The sequence below is a fragment of the Bos mutus genome, chromosome 22, assembly GCF_027580195.1.
Source record: "Bos mutus isolate GX-2022 chromosome 22, NWIPB_WYAK_1.1, whole genome shotgun sequence".
In the NCBI taxonomy this organism is placed as follows: Eukaryota; Metazoa; Chordata; class Mammalia; order Artiodactyla; family Bovidae; genus Bos; species Bos mutus.
Window position 1 is genome coordinate 61,201,335 of NC_091638.1, and position 11,078 is coordinate 61,212,412.

The following is an 11,078-nucleotide window of genomic DNA, read 5'->3' on the forward strand; positions in this document are numbered from 1 at the left end:
TGGGAGTGTGGCTGTGGAGCTGCCTCTGGCTGCCCTCCCCAGAAGCAGGAGCAGTGCTGGGTGGACAGGGCTCAGGGCAGGCGCCACACGGGCCACGCTGCCAGTGTGCTGACGGGTTGGGGCTTCCCCAGCCCCCCGCAAGCTGCCTCGCCAGCTTGGGTCAGAGGGCCGCGGCTTCCTGCAAGTCCCCAGCAACACCCCAGACTCCCTGCACTGAGCTGGTGAACAGGCTGTGCCCTAGGAGGTGGAAGTCACTTGCCATGCCGCCTGGCCCGGGGCCTCGGTGCAGACAGTGGATACAGCTGAAACGTGAAGACCCCCTGCAGCCAGGCCGTGGGACACACTGGCCCCCTGGGCTGGCCCCACGCCCTCCCACAAACAGCCAGTCCATTGTGAATCTCCTGGACGTCTCATCGGGTGTCCTTCACTGGGCACGACGTGAAAACTATCCACTAATAAGAACGCTCCTTTGACGGAAGCTACGACTCATGGAAAAAACCACCCAGACGCCCACACGCCGTTTTTGCGGACTTGGAGCTCAGGGTCTGTTTTCAACACAGCACGTGGGAAATCCCAGGGGGCCTCTTGCTGGGCCCTGGGCCTGGAGACCTGGCCACGTGGGGCCAGTGAGGAAGGCTGGGGAGGGCCCCGCCCCGCAGAGCCCACCCAGGTCAGGTACGGACACTCAGAAGATGCCCCTGAGGCGTCATCATTTCTTTCTTTATTTGCATTACCATTCTAAAAACGCTTTTGTCCAGCCAGGTCCGTCACCAGCTGGTGCCACACACGGGATGGCTGGGGAAGGGGCCCAGGCCCGGGGTGCGGAGGCCAGCAGGTGTCTGGAGCCGCCGGCAGAGGCGGGTACGTGTAGGGCATGGCCTGGTCTGCGGCGCTGGGGCTGAGGCGCCTGGCTGCCTCCCTCCTCCTCCCTTCCAAGGGGCTAGCCAGGGCAGAGCCAGGCTGAGAGAAGGAGACACGTGGGGCAGGGCAGCTCCAGGGCCCCGCTGTGGGCCACAGGCCGGGCGGGCGCCCTGAGGAAGCTGGAGAGCACCCAGGCTGCACTGGAGTTCGCTGGCTGGGCAGCCACCTGGCACCCAGGACCGTCCGCCACCCCAGGCCGGCCGGCCACACTCCAAGAGGAGCTCAGGGCTCTGCCACGTCCACCCCGAAGCAGGCCTGGCCGTCAGGACCTGGACACCACTTGGCAGGGTGCCCGTGTGCTGTATCCACGAGCTTTTCTCCCAGTGTTGGAAGGGACGTGGAGACGCCGCAGCGTCCACCTGATCCACCCTGGCCTTACGTGGGGTTGCCATCGTGTCTGAAACAGCGTGCCAGGCCAGCGTCAGGGCGAGGGCCCTCCCCTCCTGCCCCCACCAAGGCCCAAAGGGGTGGGGAGACCACAGGGAGGCCAGGAACAGGATCCCGGGGTCCTGGTCAGCAATCGCCCTGGCTTCCAGGAAGGCTCTGTGTCCCCCCGGGACCCCACAGCTGACTGTGGAGCACTCGGGGCGCTCCGGGCCCACGGACAGCCCGCTCAGCACTCCCCACCCCTCCCCAGGGAGACCCACCACAGTCACTGGCTCAGTCCGTCCCCCAAGGCCGACCCATTCAGGGAGGATCCTCAGAGCCCCCCAGCAGTTCCCCCAGGGGCCAGGCAGGCCGGGTGTCACGAGGCAGGGTCTCGGGGGACACCCAGGACATCTGGAGGTGGTGGCATCTGCTCGGGGCCTGGCCCGGGGCCTCCTCACTTCCTGCGGGGTAGATGCCAGTTCAGACACAGGGGCTGGGCACCAGGCGGGGTCCCACTGCCACCTGCCGCGGCCCCTCACCGGCTGCCACAGAGGAAGAGCAGGTTCTGCACGGCAGGGACGGTGGAGCTGGCGTTCTGCCCGGTGACCAGGTGGCGATCCAGCACCACATGCATGGCGTCAGGCTCGCTGGCTGCAGGGGACCCGAGCGCCGGGGCCTCAGGCCGTGTGCAGGGCGGCCCCGAGACCCGCCGCCCTGCCCCGCCGTCCCAGCTGGGGCTCGTGACCAGGGTCCCCACAGCCCTCTGGACGCTCAGCCCAGCCGCTCACCGCTGAAGCAGGCCCCCGCGTCCTTCACGAAGTCCTCCACAATCAGGGGCAGGTGGGCGAAACCCGGCGCCCGCACGAGCTCGTACACTGAGGGCTGTGGGGCCGGGGCAGTGCCCAGGGTCAGGGGGCCATGCCCCCACCAGGGGCTGCCCGTGGGGAGGGGTCCACAGCAGGGGCAAAGCTTTCTGGGTCTTCCCCAGCATCAGGACACGGGGCCACCAGAAAGGTCCAAGCAGGTGAGCTCAGGGCCGAGGGTCAGGCACGGAGCCCGACAAGGGGGTGCTGCAGTGCCCCCAGAGGAGCCCCCCCAGACCTGCCCCAGGACCCACGAGCAGTCACCCACTCAACAGGCCTCAAGAGACTCCTGCTGCAAGCCCCCTGCCTGGCGCTGGGGTCCGAGTCCTGACTGGGCCAACAACTGCTGCCCCCCCAGGGGCCCCACCCCCGGGGCTCCTGCACCGCTGCCCCGCCCGTCCGTCCATCCGTGCACTCACCCCGGTGACGCTGTAGCCTTGGAACACCCAGGACCTGTCCTCACTAGTGGCGCAGCAGAGGGCAGCCACGCCGTGGCCCACAGCGCAGATGGGTTCTGTAAGCAGGGCCAGCGCCAGCTTGACGCCGCGGCCACCCAGGCCCAAGCGACACCCCCACCTCCCCGGCCCTCCCACACAAAACTGGGGTTTGTTCAGAGCTCAGATCCCCTCAAGCTGTTCAGGGGCTGAGAGCCAGGCTCGGCGGGAGGAAGGCGGCTGCTGGGTCCACCCCTCACACGGGAGTACCACCCTCTGCCCATCAGAGCTGCCTGACCCGGCCTCTGGGCAGTGCCTGGAGCCCCCTCCTCCGAATGCAGCAGATAGGGGGGCAGGGGGCGCCCAGCCCTCCGCTCAACCCCAGGCCCCTGGCCCCAAGCCCCGTCTCAGAGGGCAGGCTGGCACAAGTGCGTTCCCACGGCTGAGTGCCCGGACAAGCACTGCCCATGGACAGGAGGCCTCGTTTCCACCAACAAAGGACGCTGTGTGCAGCCCTGGGTTCGCCCGCTCGTCTCGACGCCAGGCCAGGGCAGTGTGCCCCGTTCCCTTGGAGCAGACACGTCTCCTCAGGGCAGTTTTCCAGCCCCCTGCCCCACCACCACCCACAAACCCCACCAAGAACCAAGCCAGCATCCTGCCTGCCCATCTTGCGGGGGGCGGGGTTCCCAGCCCACAGCCCCCAAGGGAACCAGGCTGAGGCACCATAGGGGCAAGTCAGGGGGCTGGTGGTGGAAGGGATGCCCACCTTCATGTGTGTGTGTGCGCGCGTCACACGCACACGTATACACGCTGGGTAAACCTGTCCACTTACTGGTCAGGACCATAGCGCTCCATACTGACCCTAGGCAGCTCCTGAAATGACGGCATTCCCACCAAAACCTGAACCCCAACGACGCCCACGAACACCAGCCCCCACACCCCCATCAGGCACTCCTCCCTATTGGCGCGGTCCCATCTTCCATGAATCTCGTACCGCCCCCCCCCAGCCCGGGCCCGAGGCCACCTACTGCTCTCAGAGTGGAAGTGCTGCAGGATGCGAGCCAGGGACCCGCTGCTGGCCAGGTCCACCAGGGCCCCAGGACAGCTGGGGATCAGCAGGGCGTGGTAGCGGGCACCTGGAGGACCACAGCCCTGTCAGTCACGGACGACGAGGCCAGCAGCCGGCTCCTCTCTGCTCCTGCTGCCCCCACCAGCTAAGGCTCCCAAGGCCCGCAAACCACCTGCGTACCCGCCAGCTCCCTCCCCTGCTGGGAGGTCTGGCCACCGGACAGGACATGGCCCGGATGGTCACGGTGCTCCATGGCAAGCCCCAGAATGCTCCAGGAATTCGAGAAAGCAGTTTGGGGTCAGGACCCAGCAGGAATCGCACCCCCCAAGGCCCTCCCAGGCCCCACACCGTCAATGGACTCCAGCTTGGCGGGGCTGGCGTAAGCTTTGAGGCGGAAGTCCTGCACCCAGCGTGCGTTGCTCTCATTCACGTCGACGAAGTCCATGGTCTTCCCCTGTGGGGGCCCAGAGGCCAAGGGTCAGCACCTCACCCCCTGCTACTGGCATATGGAGGCTCCAGGAAACTGACAAGGGCTGGGACTGCCAGCAGCCCCTCGGGACAAAGACACTGTCAGCCCAGCCCCTCAGCCCCTGCTGGCCACAGTCTCCGCCTGTCGAGTGGAAGCAGGTGTCCCAGGCACCTCTGGGGAGGCTCTCAGTGCTCCCTGGGGTCCCAACCCCGTAGGTCCCCCCAGGAATGACGTCACTCTCCTGGAGACACGGGGAGCTGGACTCACCCCAGGCGTGGCCACTTGCAGGTTGAAGGCAGCGCTGGCCAGCGTGAAGCAGTGGAGGAAGGACTGGGCCGACACACCTGCGAGAAGACGCAGCCCGGTGGGTTCAGGGCTTCTCCCGGTCCGGACCACCCTGGGGAGCAGCCCTTCACCCCACCTCACCCAGGGCCCAGCCCGCAATCCCCTGAAGGGGGTCTCGCTCTCTCCCGAGCCTGACCACTACAGGCCTTTTCCAGAAGGAAAACTCAAGTGTGAGCTTCCCTAACACTCCATCACCAGGGACTGAGACCCACACACACCCGCCGATTTCAGCGAGAGGGGGGCAGTGATAGAAGCCTGTGGCTCTGGAGGCGGGGCCGCGGCCTGTGTCCTAGGGGAAGGGGGTGCATGCGGGATCGGGGCGGTGGGCTCCTTCCCTCACGGAGCTCCTGGGTCCTGCATGCCACCCCAGCCCTGGCACTGTGCCCCGCCCTCTTCTCTGTGGACCCAGGGGAAAGGCTCTCCGCTTCTGGGGGCTGAGGCTCCATCACAGACACCTGCTTCTAAAGGGACCTGATCTGCATCCTTCCGCCTTTAATCAGGGGACCCCAGCCCTGAACCTCATCTTGGACCTCATCCCTCTCCAGTCTTGCGGATCAGTACATGCACACGGTAGACAGCCTGCATATCTGGCAAAGGCAGTCTCCCCAGTGCTGCCCGGTTCCTCCAGCCCCCTCTACCCTACCTGCTTTGGCCCAGGGTCCCCTGAAGGGCCTACTCATCCTGCCCGCAGAGCCCAGCAGCCTTTCAGAGCTGTGCCCCCAACCCATGTCCTCAACACCCTCCCCGGGGGCACACCCAGGCCGGCGCGACCCCTCCTCACCATTTCCCTGCTCCCAGCAGTCACCCACGACTCCAGGGCTGAACCCCACTCTCAGTGGCTCAGCCTTGATCTCTCCACGGCGGGTGGTGCCCCTCAGTGTCTCCGTCCTGGGGGGCAGCTCAGGGGCCCCGCCTGGGGCTCAGCACACTGCGACCCCGTGACCCGCTGCCCTCGCTCCCCCGCCCACTTGGGCAGCAGCTGAAGTCAGGCCGGAGGCAGGCTCCGGAGCGGGACCCCGGGACCCGCCTGGGCGCCCCGCCTCCCCGCCTATCGACCTCCTTGCGGAGGCCGAGGCGCCCGGCGCCCCCGACCGCCGGCCCTGAGCACCCGAGGCCTCGGCCGAGAAGCGGCGCTCGTGGCGCGGGGCCCGGCCGTCCGGCTCCGCTCGCACCTTCACCCGGGACACTGCCGGGGGGCGCGGCTCGCGCACCGCAGGGCCCCGGGACAGTCCCCCACCGCGTCCCCGGGCGGCGGCCGGGTGCACTGGCCAGCCCGCAGCGAGCACCACCGCGGGCCGCTCTCCACCGAAGCTCGGCTCGGGCGGGAGCGCTCGCAGCCCCGACCCCGCCCTCGCGAGCCTCACCTTCCGCGGCGCCGCTGGCCACGAGGAGGCAGGCGGGCCGGCTCGGGAGCCGCTCGGACGCCATGACGGGACTGCGCGGGGCTGGTACCGCTGCGCGTGCGCGGGGCGGCGGGGCGCGTGCCCGGGCGGCGGGGCGCGTGCGCGGGGCGGCAGTGCGCGCTTCCGGGCGCGGTGACGCGCCGCGCGGCCTGGGGGCGGGGCTGAGCTGCGCTGGCTCCGCCTCCTCCCACCCCCAGCTCGGGTTCGGGTCCGATTCCGGGTCAAGTCCGCCGCCAGCCGCGGGCAGCTGAGCCCTTGGACGCGGTCCCGGACCGCGTCCGCGTCGTGGCCCCGGAGATCCTGCAGAGAGGTCTGAGCTGGGCCACGGGACCGCAGCTGCATGGAGCAGACTCCTAGCCCAACCCCCGCTCGCGGTCGGGAACACGGTTCCTGACCCTCCCGAAACCGAGGTCGAGGCCGTGGGCCAGCCTGCAAGGAATGCGTCCCGCGTGGCATTCGGCAACTTGCAGGACATGGCAGCGGTGGTGGCATGCGGCCTCCCTGTCCAGAAGCCTCATTCTGGGTCCAGCGGTGGTCTGCCTGTCACTGTCGACCCCTGTCAGTGTCCAGGGGGCGGACACCCACAAGATGACCTGTCAGGGCGATTGAGGTGTCCCCCGGGTGGGCTAGGAGTCTCACTGCCCCTTCCTGAGCAGGTTCTCATACCAGGGAGCGGCCCTACCCTCACATGGGAGGGGGCAGCGGTGAAGAGGTGCCTGTTACTCAGGCCTGGCCCTGAGGCCAACACCCGGGCCAGATGGCCAAGCGCACCTGGGCATGATGGTGGGTGCTGCAGGAGTGACTGGCAGGTGTCTGCTCTTCTGAGGGCAGGCGCGGACCAGAAGGACCAGCAGCCCAGTCCAGGTGACTGTCCCCTGGTCCATCGCTCAGTCTAGAGGTGAGAAGAAGGGGCTCCCCTTCAGAGCCCCCCATCCCATCCTGCTGAGCCCCCTCCCACAGTTGTTACCCCGGGTCACACCTGAAGTGTCAGCTCACCTGCCTCCCCCTGGGCATCACCTACAGGCTACGCAAGTTCCTGATCATCAACAGTGAGTGCCCAGTGGAACAGTAGAAGGTAGGGGAGGCCTGGGGGTTGGGCACTAGGGCTCTGCCGTTGGGGTTGTGACGCCCTTGAACCTGGGCTCTTGCAGTTGTTTGGGCCCCCGAGGCACAAAGTCCCTGGGGACCAAAGGTCATGTTTTCCTGCAACAGCGTTTCATTCCTGTCCCTAGAACCTGCTCACCCTGGAAGCCAAGAACGGGTGACTGGGGGGCCATTTCTGGGGGACTTTCTGCCTGGTGGGGCTGGCCAGTGCCTCAGGTCTCCTCTGCTTTCTCCCCTGGCAACTTCCTCTTTTCAAAGCACATCTGAGCCTTTCCCTGGGAGCCATTTCACTTCCTATTTCTATCTCCCGAATGCTGGAACCCATCTCTCTGCCCATCAAACTCCTAACCATCCCTCAAAGCCCATGGGCACCAAGGCACTGTCTACCCAATACTCCCTTTCTGAGAACACCCCATGCAAGGACTGCCTTGAGTGCCCCTTTGTTATCCCAGTCGGCCTGCTGGGTGGACCTCCCATACAGGGACTTGGGATTGAGGCTGTCTCAGGGAGGATGTGCCATGGGCAGCCTAGCTTCCCAGACAGGCAGCAGAGGGGCCCAGGTCCCAGGCCAGGAAGCATCCCTCTTCCCATCAGGGCCAAGCTTCTCAGCTCCGGGCTCTCTTTTGGCCGAGGCTGGGCTGGGAGGCGTCCACAGACTTAGATCCCAAGCACCTGTGGCTTGTGCTACAACGGCCCTAAACCTAGGACTGCCGAGGCCGTGGCCGCCAGCTGGGCACGGGGTCCCTGCGCCTGGAGCGGGAGCGTTGGCAGGACTGCTGAGAGCGCAGAGCCGCTGGCTGCACTGCTGACCCCAGGCTGCCAGGCAGTGGCGTTTTGTGGCCTGGAGTGGGATGACATGAAAGGGAGGCAGGCGGTCGCAGTCTGGCCTATCCCAGAGCCCAGGACATCAGGACAGGGAGCGACAGAGGCCTGGGAGGGTCCAGAGGAGCATCTGAAGGGGATTTCCCACAAACACACTTCCAGGTCCCACAGAGCTGGATGGGGAGCTGGCGTGGGTCCCAGGGGCATCTCCTGAGCTCTCTCCGCAACACAACAGGTGTGCCCTCCCCTCCAGCCAGGACAGGAGCTGCTCTTGGGGGGCAGGTGGCGGCATGGGGCTCTTGTCTGCTCAGCGGCCCTCAGACAGCCAGCGTGGCTCCACGGGCTGAAGGCCCCGAATGGGAAGCACAGGCACGGTGGGGTCGGTCACTGGGAAGCCGGGAGCCTCTGCCTGCCTGCCCTTTCACCTCCCTGAGGGCAGGGAGCCATGGCCAGGGCGGGGCTGAAGGCCCAGGAGTCCAGGCCCGACTCAGCATCCACGGGATGGTCCAGAGCAGCAGGTCGCCGGCCAGCTCTGCCCTCCCCAGGCCTCTGCTACTCTGCCCTGGTGGAGGAAAAGAGGTTCTGGAGGCCCCTACCTGGCCTGAAGCACTGGCCCGGCCCAGCCCTGGATGCACCAAGAATGAGGTCCCAGGTCCCCAAAAGGGAGCTGCACACTCTTGGGGGAGGAGAGGGTGCTAGAGAGGAAAGCAGCCCGGACCCCCACAGGCACCTTCTGCATCCCTGTGCCGTGACCCCACGTGCGACCCAGCCTACCCTGCTGGCCCCGCCCACGGGGCCTCTGTCCTGGACATGCTGTTACCGTCTGAGTTCTGGCTTTCAGAGGTCCTTGTAAGCCTGCGTGCGATTTACAGTGTGAGCTTTTTCTATATGGAGTACTTTTTATATCTGGTATTTTGTGAGCCTCGCCCACTCCCACTCAAAAGTGGTACTGTAGTAAAGGTCATTGAAGTCAGCAGGGCTTCCCTGGTGGCTCAGCTGGTAAAGATCCACCTACAATTGCAGGAGACCTGGTGTTCGATCCCTGGGTTGGCAAGATCTCCTGGAGAAGGGAACGGCTACCCACTCCAGTATTCTGGTCTGGAGAATTCCGTGGACTGTAGAGTCCGTGGGGTCACAAGAAGGACACAACTGAGCGACTTTCATTTTCACTGGGTGTCCCCAAGAGGTTTTATTTTTTTATCATTTGGAAGCATCCCTACCTTCCTAAAGCTTAGGAATGCTGTGAACCAGAAGCTGAGGGGCTTCCCTGGTAAGAATCCACCTTGCAACACAGAGGATGCCAGTTTGACCCCTGGTCCGGGAAGATTCCACACGTCATGGGGCAGCTAAGCCCGCAAGCCACAGCTACTGAAACCCGCATGGGCTGGAACCTGTCGTCAGAAACCAGAGAAGCCGTTGCGACGGGAAGCCTGCCCACTGCAGCTAAGAGCGCAGCTCCCAGTCTCCGCAACTAGAGAAAGCCCACACACAGCAACAAAGACTCGGCACAGCCATAAACACGTAAATATATATACATACACTTTAAAAGCTGGGCCTCAGAACCCTCATGGCACCCTGGGGACCTCAGCTACCCAATTCTAACCTTCCCCGGAAGGGGCCACCAGTAACTGAGCATGCGTGGAAATTCCGACGAAATAAGGAAACGAGAGCAGCATAGCATCCCTAAAGCTTAGATGCTGTGTTTCTCTTAGTGAAAGCCGCTCAGTTGTGTCCTCCTTGTGACCCCATGGACTCTACAGTCCATGGGATTCTCCAGGCCAGAATACTGGAGTGGCCTTTCCCTTCTCCGGGGGATCTTGCCAACCCAGGGATCAAACACCAGGTCTCCCGCATTGCAGATGGAAACGAGAGGAGATTACAAAGTAGTATCACAAAACTACAGTATGGCCTTGAGGCAGGTGCAGGCCGACGCGGGCTCAGGACAGACCCTGGCTGTGTGCAAAGTGGCAGCAGGAGGCACAGCCACCAAGGGACTGCGGGGGGCCCTTCACTGCCTGACCCTGGCCCCCTTCATCTCTGGTGGGAGAGAGATACCACGAGCTCCTCAGCTTAGTCCCCATGAAACCCGAGGTTCAGATGGGTTAAGTCCTTGCTGTGAGTAAATGCCAAGAGTGTTATATTAGGAAAGATTCCAGAAGGTTAGACAGTAAAGGGATCAACGGTTACGCGTGATAACTTGAGATTTGGGGACTTTTAGACAAAGGAAACAGATGCAAGCCAGCCACTGAATACAGATAAGTGCCGTTGGCAAAGGCTTGGAATATGAGACACAGGAAGAAATGCACGCGGGAGTGCCCTGTGGTCCGCTGGTTAGAGCTCTGCGCTTTGACTGCCTCGGCCAGGGTTCAATCCTTGTCAACCTTTGGTCGGGGAACTAAGATCTCCCAGGCCGTGCAGCCAGACCAAAAAATAATCCTCCAAATAAATGACAAGAAGGCCTCTCATCGCAGAAAAACAGACAAATGGCAGCAACAGAAAAATCAGAAAAGGCAAAGCCCGGACAGCCAAGGACTCAGTAAACAGCAGCAGTTGGGTCCGTGCAGATGGAACGACCCAAGGTGGCCCCGCTCAGACGGGCTGTCAACCTCGAGGCTTCGCCCACTCCCGTGTCACTGGGCGAGAGGCACGCTTCTCTCCCGGCCGCCCCACAGGCACGAGACACGGCTGCTGAGTTTAAGGGGCACGCACCGTGGAGCCCGGCCGCCCCACCTCTGAGCAGGTCCTCGAGTGAGCTGGGTGCTGGGCCCACAGTCGAAGCAGCCGACAAGTGGAGGCAAGTCCACCCATCAGCGAATGATGGATCCGCAAACTGTGGTCCACGCATAGGGTGGGACTTAAAAAGAAGGAAATCCTGACACACGCTACACCATGGGTGACCCTTGAGGACGTGATGCTCAGAGAAATAAGCAGACACAGAAGGACAAATCCGGTCTGACTCCATTCACCTGAGGTCGCCTGCAGAGACAGAATGAACGGGTGTTAACGGGGACAGAGGGTCAGTTTGGGAAGAGGAATCGTTTCCGAGGGCCGATGGGGTGACGCTCCCACAGTGTGAATGTGCTCAGGGCCCAGGACCTGCGCGCCCTCAGGGTTAGGATAAAATGGGGGAAACAGTGGAGACAGTGTCAGACTTTATTTTTCTGGGCTCCAAGATCACTGCAGATGGTGACTGCAGCCATGAAATTAAAAGACGCTTACTCCTTGGAAGGAAAGTTATGACCAAGCTAGACAGCAGATTAAAAAACAGAGACATTACTT

The 11,078-nt window shown here is 63.9% G+C and overlaps 1 protein-coding gene across 7 annotated transcripts; it reads right to left on the minus strand.

Annotated features, from left to right (window-relative positions):
• Positions 1–706: 706 nt before the first annotated feature.
• On the minus strand, positions 707–5,989 carry GATD1 (glutamine amidotransferase class 1 domain containing 1). Of its 7 annotated transcripts, XM_070359001.1 has the most exons (8): positions 5,835–5,987; positions 4,393–4,469; positions 4,005–4,110; positions 3,616–3,723; positions 2,573–2,667; positions 2,079–2,172; positions 1,830–1,941; positions 1,609–1,751 (listed from the first exon to the last, which is right to left on the minus strand). In XM_070359001.1, exons 1-8 carry the CDS (start codon positions 5,896–5,898, stop codon positions 1,745–1,747), a joined length of 663 nt encoding a protein of 220 aa, XP_070215102.1. In that variant the 5' UTR covers positions 5,899–5,987; the 3' UTR covers positions 1,609–1,744. The 7 variants fall into 7 exon arrangements, with proteins under 7 accessions (XP_070215101.1, XP_070215106.1, XP_070215104.1 ...); XM_070359000.1 differs by lacking the exon at positions 2,079–2,172 and having other exon boundaries at positions 707–1,751; positions 5,835–5,988; XM_070359005.1 differs by lacking the exons at positions 2,079–2,172; positions 5,835–5,987 and adding an exon at positions 5,252–5,806 and having other exon boundaries at positions 707–1,751.
• Positions 5,990–11,078: the final 5,089 nt, after the last annotated feature.

Excerpts from the sequence above, each read along its gene's own strand:
- GATD1 (XM_070359000.1), bottom strand. The coding sequence starts at position 5,898 with ATGGCGTCCGAGCGGCTCCCGAGCCGGCCCGCCTGCCTCCTCGTGGCC. Across the intron at positions 4,470-5,834 it reads GGCCAGCGGCGCCGCGGAAG|GTGTGTCGGCCCAGTCCTTC; the intron begins GTGAGGCTCGCG and ends GTCTTCTCGCAG. Across the intron at positions 1,942-2,572 it reads AAGGCTACAGCGTCACCGGG|CCAGCGAGCCTGACGCCATG; the intron begins GTGAGTGCACGG and ends GGTCCCCTGCAG.